Source organism: Callospermophilus lateralis, chromosome 4 (genome assembly GCF_048772815.1).
Source record: "Callospermophilus lateralis isolate mCalLat2 chromosome 4, mCalLat2.hap1, whole genome shotgun sequence".
Taxonomy (NCBI): Eukaryota; Metazoa; Chordata; class Mammalia; order Rodentia; family Sciuridae; genus Callospermophilus; species Callospermophilus lateralis.
This window is the reverse complement of record NC_135308.1, coordinates 55,694,454-55,707,800: the sequence shown is the minus strand read 5'-3', so window position 1 is coordinate 55,707,800 and position 13,347 is coordinate 55,694,454. Positions and strand designations below refer to the sequence as shown.

The following is a 13,347-nucleotide window of genomic DNA, read 5'->3' as shown; positions in this document are numbered from 1 at the left end:
ACCTCTTCCACTGGGAGTCCTTGACTAATTTTGATCATATTGATGCTTCTGGCCCCTGCATCTTTTTGACACTTAAGGAGAAAGTATAGGCGATATGTTTGACAGCTTTTTGTCACTACTTCAAAACACCTGAGATAAACAACTTAGAGAAGGCAAGTTTTATTTTGGCTCACAGTTCCAGAGTTTTCAGTCCATGGTTGACTGACTGCATTGGTCCTGAGGTGATACTGAACATCAGAGTGCAAGGGTGTGTCCCAGGAAAGCTGCTCAGCTTATACCAACCAGGAAACAGAGGCAGGGTGGGGGGTGGTTCGTGGACAACATATTCTTCCAGAGCACACCTCCCTTGCTACCCGCCACTCCCCACCTGAGACCTACTTCCTCAACTCAGTTCCACCTTTTACAGTTTCCACTACCTCCTAATTATGTCATCAAATTATTAACACATCAATGGCTTACTCCATTGATAAGGTTAGGGCCCTCATAATCCAATCATTTTCCAAGAGCTCCATTCTGAACTTTGCTGCACTGGGGACCAAGCCTTCAACACATGAGCCTTTGGGTAACATTTCAGATCCAAAACATAATAGCTACTTAACCTTCTTAAGCCATTCTGTTCCATAATGCCAGATGGAACAAATGCCATGTGGAACACCTATAAAAACTTAAATTGAGCAATGCATATGCCACTTATGTTAACAATATGTTTGAAACAATTCATGTTTTTAAAGGTATATTTGCTTAAGAAAACTAGTGGGTAAATGAGTAAAACATTTGAAAAAATGTATTTTCATCCATATGAAACAAATATATATGGTATATAAATTAAAACACCTATGTCAATTTCATGGACATAGTCACAGAATGGAAAACTTGGAAATTAATGGGTTAATTTTTCTTTAAATATTTCATGTGTTAGTCTTACTTCCATAATTAAGAAGAAGTATTTAAAATAAAGATATAGCATTGAATTGTGTAGAGCCACCTGAACATAGGGCCAATCCGGTGGAAGGCAGAAGCAGGGTTAAACACCAGGTCCTCCAGTTACAAGCTATGAGTGTGGACAGAGGACTCGGCCAAAGTCAGGGTGCTCTCATCTGCTGCATAGGTTCACAGTAGCATTCACTGGCTCTGTGTTATGGAAATGTAAGTGAAGAGGTTTTAACTGAGCAGGACACTGGGCACTTACACAGAGTGCAGTAAGCCTGGCTACTCTTCTCCCATGCTGCCCATCCTAGAGCCGGGCACAGGAACAGTGAATCTCTTCTGGACAGAAAGGACACATTCACTGTAAAGTCAGCTACCTTGTTGGTGATGAAGAGGAATGTTCTCTTTCATCCTTGGTGATCAATGAAGGTGACCATTCTTCCCAAAGAAAGGAAGGCTGATAGACCTTTGTCAGAGTTATGGAAGATGCTTCACTACCCAGTTAGAAATATACCAAGCAAATTTTCTAACTATTTGAATTAGAAAGCAAAATCATAAAAATCCCATTAAAAGGTTAAGGTCTTAATAGCTCTTCCCAGTTTGTAGATGTAGCTATAGTGCCTTTTTTATAAAATTCTCTCTTTGCCCCTTCATATCATTGAGATGAGGGTTTTCCTGGGTTCTCCTTTCAGTGATATAAGACATACTTCACCTTTTCTGGTTTGCGTTTCTGCCTAACCTTTCTTTGGATCCCATTGGCTCAGTTGTCCTGAACTTTTGAAGCCAGTGTTCTGGCCCTTCCTTGAACCCCCTTCCTGTTCACCTCATCCTGCACATGTTCTTATTCTCTTTCTTCTAAAGCCACACTGTTACAGTAGCACACCAAACTGCCAAACCCTGGGGTATGTTGTTTAGAGGAACCTGAAACTGTTGTGTCTGAGATTGGTGTGTTGCGACCTCTTTAGATTCTATAATTCTAGCAATTAACTTTGGTTCTCTGTTCTTCATGGTAGATTTTATACCATGAAAGACAAAGACAAAGCACTAAGTCAAGGTACTATGAAAACTACTGCATTATACTGGAGCCACATTGATAATACTTTACACTTGTGCTTACAGCCTACTCAGCTGGTGGAATTTAATTAGCAGTAATATATTATTGTCAAAGTAATTAAAACCTTGCCTTGATTAAAAACAGAATTGTTTAATTAAAAAGGAAAGGTTTGGCTAACCTTAACTTTCCATTTGAGAAACACAGTAGCCTCAGCTGATAGTCTCTCTCTCTCCCCCATCAGGATTGAAGGTCCGGGAGGTGTTCATCAATGTCACCAGGCAGCAGGTGGAGGACTTCCATGGGCCAGAGGACTACTGGTGCCAGTGTGTGGCATGGAGCCACCTGGGTACCTCCAAGAGCAGGAAGGCCTCTGTGCGCATAGCCTGTAAGTATATTCTGTTTGACCTTGTCCTGTAGGAACATGGACAGGAGTTAAATAGAGCTCAGAGGGCTTTGGAGATATTACATGCTTCTACAGAATATAAATCAGGGGACACAAGAAACCATTGGAACTGTCTTTATCTCTTCTAAATTTACTGTTTTAAATTTGTATTTTAAATATTTGATTATTTCCTCCAGAGGACAATCAGCAAAATCAGTTTGTCTAAGACATTCTGCCTCAATCGTCAGAATGCAGGTGTCTCAACAATGCCAGGAAAAACTCTTCCTGAGAGAAACCCACGCAAATGGATTCTGCTGCTCGCCATCAATGACAAAGTTCAGAGGGCATTGATGGGAAAAGTTGAGCAATGACTGTTTACTGTGCTTTCCAGCAAATCTGCAAAGATAAGACATTAAAGACATTAAGGGATTTTTATAGCCTACTGTTAAATCTCTTCTCTCTGAATCTTAAAACATGGAAATGGGTCTTGAAACTGCATTTATTTGACCCAAGTAGGTCTAAAAAAAAGCAAAGAAAGAAAGAAAAATGCACACTTGAAAAATAATACATAAGAAAGAAAGAAAAATGAGAGTCCAGGAGAGTCCAAGATTTCTTTGTCATATTTCACCATCAGTGTTTTTATAATCTAAAAAAAAAAAAAAAAAAAAGATTTATAAATATGCAATCTTCTTTTCTCCTTCTTTAAAATGTCTTCAACCCCCACAGTCCCATTATCCCACCTCTTTGGATCCCCATAAACCAACACTGTTTGCCCAGTAATAGAAAAGCCCTTTCAGAAAGAAACGGGGCAGTGGAGGACAGAGATGATTGTTGTTTTATTCAAATGCCGTCTTTTGAGAGTACTAAAGAGAATACAGGACAAGAGGGATTTATCTGAGAACTCAAGGAATTCTTCATAACAGATGTTGATGGTTTAGAGATTAAGAAGAGGAGTGGATTGCTATTTGCAGAGACATTTACATGTCCTGGGAAATGAAAGCTTCCTCTTAAAAATAGGCATCACCTTCATTGTGCTGGCAATTTAGAAGGTCTCTCCTGGATGTTGGCTGGGCCACAGAGGAAAACTTTATATTTTTTAAATTTTATTTTCTCAGGAGAAAACTTTATTTTCGGTTACAAAAGGAAGAGAGGTCACCTCCTAATCTGCTTTCTAAATGAGAACCATAGGGAATATTTTTCCTATAGTTATTTAGTTACTTGACTTCAGCCAACCAATATTTTATGGCTTTAAAGTAGCAGGTCAGCTGAGAGAAGGCATAGGTTTGCATTTACTTTCCCATAACAAGTCCAAGTCTGAGCTCCCCCAACATGGTCTCAGTCAGGACAGCCAAGGCATTCAGTTTTAATCAGGCCAAAGCAGATACTCACTGGGCTCTCTCCAAACAGAGGAGGTGAAGCAGCTTGAGGGGTTTCAACATAGGTTTCCTCAGTTTCTTTATTCTTAGCCTTAATTTTCCTTTTCTATTTTTTTTTTTTTTTTGTTGTTGTTGTTGTTTTATTTTGCTTCTCTGAGGCCCACATGACCTGTCACCTATTCTTTGAACTACTATAAATAGCCTGGTCTGTCTGCCTCTGGTCTCTTCTTCCTTTGTACTTGCTTCCTTAGTTCTTAATTGTTACATGCTTGCTAGAAACTGCCAGGAGTTTTCTCAGGGGAAAACTTTATTTTTGCTTACAAAGATTGGCAGAGAATGGTTCAACCTACCTCTTTTTCCTATGATTTTGTATATACTATACTTTGTCCTTACAAATCCAGTGTTCTGCATGTCACTTTCAACTGGCTGACATGTGACTTCCCTCCTGGGGTCTCCGGTTTCACATGGGTGTTTACATGATGGCAAGGAGATGACTTGAGTCCTGTTGGTTTCTATTGGCAGCTTTGCTGCTTTTTTGTTCTGTTGTGATCCACATTTTATTTTACCCTATTGTATTTTCCCTGTGTCTTCATTCATGAATGTGTGCCTACTTCATAGTCATTGCAAGAGTTAAAGGTGTTGGTAATTAAAGTGTTTAAAACTGTGCCTAGCAGAGAGCTAGCACTCATTCTCATTGGGGCTGTTTTATGATATGTCTGATTCTCCATAGAATCAACATCTTTCACCTGAAACTGTGTGAATCCTTGCTGTAATTGAATGAAAATTTTAGTGCCTTCATACTTTTTCTTCAGATTATAGATATTTACAAAAATCCATTCTAGATCAGCTCTTGGTATTCCAGTCTTCCAGGCATGGTAGAATCAAAGAATGCTAAGGATGGAAAATGCATTTGTTATTCTATCACTTTCCACACTTTTAGAGTTGCGAAATACTTTCATGACAAGATTTCGCAAATCTCTCCAAAGATTAAAAAAATCATTTTGTCATTCTTGTATATAATATAAACATATGTGTATGATAGAGATGCAAGTTTTAAGTAAAGTATTTATCAGAATATTATTAAAGCCTATATTGTGCATTCACTTAATGTATTCTCAAATAACCTTTGCAAAATGTTTTTAATTTCTTCCTATGTAGCAAATGAGAGGTTTTTTAATTTATTTAAAATTATTTATGCAAGTCAAGACATGATTTGTTATTAAATATTGCATTTGACTTGAGGACCAATGTACATTAAAATGTAAATTGAAATTTAACTAGAGTAATGGCATCAAAAGTTGGGAGGGGGAACCTGCCTTCAGGACCTTACTTGAAAATTTTTTTCTTTGCTTACAGAAAAAAAAAAAAAAAAAAACCATCCACTTTAAAAAAGCATAATTTTTATGTTTTATTAGCATAAGAGAGAAGATTACTAGCACTTATTTGTAAGCATTTCCAGAAAATAGCACACTGTATATGTGGGTAGTTTTTACTCCCAGTAATGAAAAGCTGACTTGGATATAATTGTCACTATGGTTCTTCATATTAAATTGTGTTTTTTTTTTTAATTCTACAGACAACTTAATATGCTAAATAAGGATTTTGATAGATGAATGTAGCTTATGAATCTGGTGACAATTATCTTGAGGGGACTTTTCAAAATTAGTCTCATTTTTATATTCCTCATTAAATTATTCTTGCTCAACATTAGAGCTCCTTATGCTTCCTACATCTAACCAATGATCCATTAAGAATTTAACAATTTGAAAATTGCAGTGGGCAAAACCTCCATGGCAACTGGTACATTCAGCTGAAGGATGTGTTGACATGAGTGTCTTGACATGATCACGTTTGTGAATTTATGAAAACACCAGGAAGCTTACTGGATGGTGTCCCTTAGAAATGATTTCATTTTAAAGAGAAGCTGTACAAACAAAATTACTTATTTTATATGACTCATTTATTCATTGCAATGGACACCCCTGGGGTACTAGTTAAATATAGAGTTCTGACTTCCACCCCAGACCTTTTGGATCAAACTCTGGAGGAAGGGCCAGGAAGGCTGTTTGTATTCAGTTAACCAGGTGATTCTGTGATCGGCTGTCTCTGGAATGTCTGGGCTAGAAGCAGTTTTTCTCAAACTAAAACATGCATACAAATTTACTGGGTTCCTAAAAACAAAAACAAAAACAAAAAAAACTACTGATGATTCAGTTAAAATAACTCAGGAGAGGCTGGGGTTGTGGTTCAGCAGTAGAGTGCTTGCCTAGTGTGTGCAAGGCCCTGGGTCTGATCCTCAGCACCACATAAAAATAAATAAATAAAACAAAGGTATTATGTCCAACTACAACTAAAAAATAAATATTAAAAAAATAACTCAAGAGGTCTACTTAAGGTCAGCAATATTTGTATTTCTAATGAACTCTTTGGTTAGAGATGTTGCTGGTTGGTCCATGCACCATACTTTGAGTAACAACATCCCAGAATACCTCTAAGAAGCACTATTTGGGAAATGTTGATTTAACCCATTTATCATCATATTATATGTGTTTGTCATTTGACATGTTTCAAAAAATTAGGTGACCTGTCCAGAGGGGTTACCTAGCTAATGGCAGACATTGGAACCGTATCTGTCCTTGCACCACACCCCCTTTGAGTGCTTTTGCTACTGAGCCTTGTGGATTTTTTTCTGTTAAATGGGAGTTTGAGAACCATAGTATAAAAGTTCACATGCTTTTAAGTGTTTTTTTTTTTTTTTTTTTTTTTTTTTTTTTTTTTTTAGGAAAGCATGGATTGTTTTCTTATTTTAAGAGTCAATTGCATTCTTCCTCATGGTCAAGTTCTAATGTGTGTATAAACACTTTGTTTTAGGAGCCAAAGTGCCTGCCATTTTAACTTTTTTCCTTAATTATTCTACCCTATATCATAAAGAGGTTGTCTTCCCATCCAACTGTCCTGGGCTGGGAATAGCTTGAAGCCCAGTTTCAAAAATGGTTTTATAAAGGTAAAAATAAATAAATAATGCCAGGCCACATTACCCCCACAAAGCTGGCAGAAGTCTGTCTCCAGGGAACGACTCCCACGGGCCCACTCCCGTTTGTCTGGTTCGGCTGAGCTGGAGGTAGACAGGCATGCTATGGCATCTGCTACTTCTGCTGCTGGGTGCTTGTCAAAACCAGGAATTTTCAGTTATTCGTAGTTGTTTATTTTCATGGATGAACATTTGGCGGCTTAGCCCTTTCTTTTACCCCCCCCCCCCCGCTTTTTTTTTTCTTTTTCCTCTCTTCTTTATCTGCTTATAAAATGTTCTTTGTGAATCATAAACCCTTGGATAATCCAACCCTTCTTGACACTGGACTTTTTATTTATTTTTTCTCTACTATGGAAGTTGGGACTGGAAGGAGGCTTTGTGTCTTGCAGTCAAGCCAGTTATAGCAAGTTGGCCACTTGCAAGAAAACACAGCAGGAAACCACTACTTTGTTGATTAAAAAAACTATAAAATTTGATACATGCTGAATAAAATTTAAATATGCTTCTTATTTGAGATACTCCTAAAATATCCATGCAGTTGTGCCAAGAATGAATGAAGAAATTAGAAGAGAGTCTCATTTAAAAGCTTTGAAACTTCCTACTTTTACAGGCCCATAGTAAAAAGCAGGATTATTTTCATTTGCTTGTTTTTAGGGTAGAGTCTTTCAAAATGTAGAAAGAAAAGCATCCGATAAAGCTTTGCTTTTAGATCTCAGGTTCATAGACTTGGTAACAAATTTTATCTGCTAAGAACTGCCAGTGGTCCACTCCTCCATCCTGAAAATTAAATATAAAAATGAACAAATATAGGTACATCTATTGGCATTCAGATTCAGCCTTAACCTACCCTTTCAGACTCCTCTCCTATGACATCTTTACATGTGTGCTGTGTTCCACCTGAGTGGCACAGCAGAATTGTTTAGATTCTGGAATGTGGGGCTTGCTTTGCCCTTCCTTGCTTTACCAATATTTTTTCCTCCCTGGAGCATGTCCACAATCCCATCTCTCACCCATATCTTCCTCCCTAATTCCTATATCCAGTGCCCCCCGACTTGCTATTTCTTCACAAAATATGTGAACAAATAAACTTTTAACCCTATTGACCTTAGCAACCTCAGATAGCAATTAAGCCATTGGAAAGTTTTCTCTCCAGCATTGCCAGGTTCAAAATTCCCTAAGTTGTCAATTGTCCATCTCTAAGTTCTCATAGCATTTATTTAGTACTTCTCCCGTGATGCTTAATAATCATAGTTGTTTCAAAGTTATTTATGGACTTATTTCTCTCACTAAATTATAAACTGCTTCAAGATTCAACCCATTATTCCCCTCATTTTCTTGACTCCTAATGCAGAGCCTTGAATATTGTCTCTGAATTATGAATGTATGTTTGGTTGGAAAGCAATCCCACCTATGCAGATTACGACTCCATGAAAAGGTAGTTATTAGCTGTACATCATGATTATGCCATGATGCTTGCATAGCACCTGTCTTCTTAGCAAATCCAAAGCTCCTGTGGACATGTGGGAATCATTTTTGTCCTCCTTAATTTGTGCACTACTCCTAATACTCAGTAGTGCAGTAAAGAAGAGATCAAAAAGGAAAATGGAAGTAATGAAGCATTAGAACTGTTCAATGGTGACATGTGGTATACACTTCTGAGAGAGCTATGGACTGCAAACACTACTATTGTTACTCTATTCATCTCTGTTCAGAACCTGAAATGCTTTCTCATGTTGTAGAAACTATTGTTAAAACCTGTTATCAGCATTTGGTATAAATCACACAAAAACCTGAAACCCTGTTTTCCCTTCCCATGCAAGAAGTCAAGAGACAATGCTATACTACTCTGCCAAAGTAAGGTCAGTCCTTTCCTGTAGACTGAAGTTAATTTATGGAAATATTATTGAAAGATATGAGACTCCTGGCTTCTGGATAGTGTTGTACATTATCCAGGAGTATCTAGTCAAAGAAGGGAATGAGTACTGAAAGACAGCTCTCACTCTGCTAACCTAGTTGCACACCCTGGAATGTGATTCATCCCCCTGTATGAAGGGACTAATTTTTCCTGGCAAATAGGAGCTTGTTTCTAGCCAACATGGGTGCTTATTGGTGTCTAGTTTACATATATAGGTGTGAAATCTGCTTGAGGTAATAGAATAGGGTAAATAATTTGTAGGTTCCAGTGCAAAATGAAAATGTGAGGTCCCTTGTTTAAAAAGTAAGAGCTTTGAGCCTTCAGCAACAAGTAATGAAATCAAGCATGGAGCCCCAAGCAACTGCATGAGACACACACCTGTGAAGTTGGCTCTGAGAAATCACCTAGTACATGTAATAGTTATATATACAGGAAATAATTGGCCTAGAAAACGTAGGAAGACATTCAGATATTCCCATGCAAATCCAGGGACAGGGTTATTCTATGTTACTGGAAACCCAGAGGCAGTATGGTAGAAGCCTGTTTGGGATAAAACTCGCAAGTATACACGCCCAGTGATGGAGTGTTCTTCCTGTGGCTACAGCTCTCTGTACATAGGTAAGCAAGGGAGGTATGATGGGTTGTGATAATGGACAAGGAATTACTTCATTAGATACGTAAGTGAAGCGTGAACTATTATATTTTTAAAAATTTTGATATAACATCAGACTTTTGGAAAAGTTGCAATATAATACAAAGAATTTCCTTAAATCTTTCTGAGAATCTTCTGATGTTAACATCTTACCATATTGCTTTAGCATAGTCATTATTTTTGTGTTTATTGGTACAGTCATGCACCCCTTAATGATGGAATATGTTCCAAAAAATACACTGTTAGGCAATTTTGACATTGTGCAGATATCTAAGTCTACATGAGTCACTCAGTGTGGCCTCTTGATGCACTTATAGGACATGGTAAACCCCAGATGTATGAGGCTGCTGCTGTCCTGAGCTGGCAAGCTGTTCTATATTAAACTTTAATAATTAGAAGTATATAATAATGATAAATGTTGTAGTTTGGTAGATACATAAATCAAAAAGTACATATTCATTTGTTATCATCAAATATTAGGTACTATATGTAATAAATGCACTATTTATTCACATGACTGGCAGAGCAGTAGGTTTGTTTATCCCACCATCACCACAAACACCTGAGGAATGCTTTCAGCCATGAGGTTACAACAGCTATGATATCATCAGACAATAGGAATTTTTACAGCTCCTTTATAATTATATCGAATGTATACAAATTCCATTGTTGATAAAAATATACAGCACATGACAGTATATTTATATGCAATGATTATGTGGGACCTTTTTCCTTCATTGTTTTAGTTGTAGATATGATGGCCGCCTCCTCCTAAAAGTGATACTGGATTTTTTTCTTTTTCCTTCATTGTTTTAGTTGTAGATATGATGGCCGCCTCCACCTAAAAGTGATACTGGATTTTTTTTTTTTTTAACACCAGGTATATTTTTCAACATAACCATGATATAATTATCAAGAAGTTAATATGGATGCAGTTCTATTACATAATCTAAGGGCTTTATTCATGTTTTAATAGTTGTCCAGAAATATATTTCTTTTTACTTGTATAAAAGAGATTATTATGTATGTTGCAAGTAGTCAATCAGTAATATACAAACAAAAGTTCTTATGGATATCATATACATATATGCATATATATTAGAGTATATACATTAACAATACACACATTTAAAGACATTATATGCATTTTACATACACACACACACACACACACATAAAACTTTGTGTATATAGCAGAGAACAAAGGTGGTATTTGAGAACATGTAAAACATTGAAAGGAATCCAAATAATTTTAATAAGTGAGCATTCTACAGAGTATCATAAATCTAAAATATAAAGAAAGTAAAATTTTCGTAGAAGCTAAAAATAATAAAAATAGCCTAACTTATATATACTAAAACAGAGAAGGAAATATAAAATTTTTTAAACTAAGTTACAATAAAATGACTACACACCAGATTCTTGAGTCCAATTCAGTGCATAGAGGCAACTTCATACATGAAAAATACATTTATCAGAAAGTAAAAAATAATGAAAACAAATCAACTTTGTGCTCAATTGAAAGATCCATAAAAAGAGAAAATGATTTTTTAAAATTTATTTTTTTAGATATACATGACAGTAGAATATATTTTGATACAGAAAAAGGGAAATAAAGGGAACAGAGGTTGATATAGGAGTAGGAATGCTGCAGTCTGGCTGGGCAAAATAACCAGGAGGTGACAAGCAACTTGAAGGTTGAAGCGGGAACTGCTTTATTACGGAGGAACTCAGCGGGAACTGAGCGGGAACTCAAGGTAGTGGGCACCCAAGGTAGCGGGCACCCAAGGTAGCAGGCACCGCTTTATTGCGGAACAGCAGAGGTATATATACCTGATTACACACAGCTTGACTCAATTAGTATCATCTAGATACAGCAGTCAGCCAATAAGGAATCCTCATCATCTTAATGGCTCAGTGGCATTGCTTCACAAACCACTCTTCCTGGCAAACTGCCAGGTGCCATCTTGACTTGATTTGTGGTCCCCAACATAGGAAAGACAGTGTAATGAATTGGACATAACCTTCCTATGTTCATGTATGAGTACATGGTCAGTAAAACTCCACATCATGTACAACCACAGGAACGGGATTTCAATTAGAATAAGTTATATTCCATATATGTATAATACGTCATAAATGTTTTTTAATTACAAACAGAATCTTAGCTCATATGCTACAATCAGCATCTACCTTAATCCAGATAATTCCTTATTCTTCTTTTATCTTTTTGTGACATTGACTTTGAAGAGCAAAGGTCTGTTATTTGGTATAATGTCCCTCAATTTAAATGTAAAAGAAACTGAAGCCTTTAGAAGGGGCTTTCTCAAGCAATTTCAACATAAAAATAAGTTACAAGAAAGGATTGTAACTCATTAAATAAGAATTCACGCTGATCTTTGCAAAAAGGGAACACATGGATGTAAATAGAGGAGAGGGAGAGCTCTTCCTTACTGTAGGATATAGATCTATCCTAATATTGATTCAGACAAATAGTATTATGGAGTGTAAAACTAGCTGGTGGAACTTTCAGGAGTAGCTAGACTTTGACTTAATATCAAACTATTCATGAAATACTTCCTAATAATGTACTAGTAAATTTGTAGTTGAAAATCTTGTCATATACCACCTTTATCACATAATCAGTCAATATCACTGGCAGTAAGACAAAGCCATAATATGTCTTTTGATGGGACAAACTGGGAAGACTACATCAATTCAATGTTATTCGATCTAAAAGTATGTAATCTGTTGATTCCCAAGTATTTTGGTTTTTTTTAGGCTATTGTAAATGGGGGTGGTTCTCCTAGTTTCTCTTTCAGAGGATTTGATACTGATATATAGAAATACCTTTGATTTATGAGTGTTGATTTTATATCCTACTAGTTTGCTGAATTCATTTTTTAGTTCTAGATATTTTCTGGTGGAATTGTTTGGATCCTCTAAGTATAGAATCATGTCATTGGCAAATAGTGATGTTTGAGTTCTTCTTTACTTATCCATATCCCTTTAATTTCTTTCGTTTGTCTAATTGCTCTGGCTAGAGTGTCAAAAACTATATTAAATAGAAATGGTGAAATAGGGCATCCCTGTCTTGTTCCAGTTTTTAGAGGGAATGCTTTCAATTTTTCTCCGTTTAGAATGATGTTGGCCTTGGGCTTAGCATAGATAGCTTTTACAATGTATTTAGCTAATACTGTGGGCAAGCTACATTAAGGAACATTTTATGCAATGGTCATTTAAAAAAAATAGTTGTTGATGGACCTTCATTTATTTCTACACGATGCTGAGAATCAAACCCAGTGCCTCACTCATGTGAGTCAAGTGCTCTACCACTGAACCACAACCCCCAGCCCAGTAATGGTCATTCTTAACTACTGATTTTCACAAAAATACTTTCTGCCTTTAGGACACTATTGTGGCATCCTGAAGGTGTAAGATGCCAAAAATATACAATGCACATCTTTCAGAAGCCCTCAGTTTCCATGGAGGATTGGATCTAGGACCCCATGACATGAATGCCAGAATCCAGAAATGCTCAAGTCTCTTACCTACAATACCAAATTATTTCCAAATAACCTGTGCATATCTTCCTCTATCCTTAAAGTCATCTCTAGATTGCTTATAATACTAATACTCACTGAGTATCCCATATCCAAAATGCTTCAGACTCAATTTTAGAATCTTTCAGACTTCAGAATATTTGACTAGATATAATCAGTTGAGTACAAGTATCAAAAATCAAAAATGCTCCAAAATCCCCAAATTTTTGAGTATCCCATTTAGGGACATTTTTGATTTGGGATTAGAGACGTTCAATTTATACAATGTAATGGTGTGTAAATTGTCATTATACTGTATTGGTTAGAGAATAATGACAAGAAAATATCTGCATGTATTTGGCATAGAAAACATTTTAAAAAATATTTTCAGTCTGAGGTTGGTTGGATCATAGAGCCTACAGAGATTGGGTGTTGAATATATTCCCCTTTAGGTCAGTAAAAATAAAC

At 36.5% G+C, this 13,347-nt stretch overlaps 1 protein-coding gene across 10 annotated transcripts in view; it reads left to right on the top strand.

Annotated features, from left to right (window-relative positions):
- The window catches only part of Unc5d (unc-5 netrin receptor D), a 508,406-nt gene that overhangs the window by 298,099 nt on the left and 196,960 nt on the right, over positions 1-13,347 (top strand). For all 10 annotated transcript variants that reach the window (XM_076852500.1, XM_076852498.1, XM_076852499.1 and 7 more), the window contains exon 3: positions 2,223-2,366. In XM_076852500.1, coding sequence (XP_076708615.1) covers positions 2,223-2,366 — 144 coding nt within the window. The remainder of the gene's footprint in view (positions 1-2,222; positions 2,367-13,347) is intronic.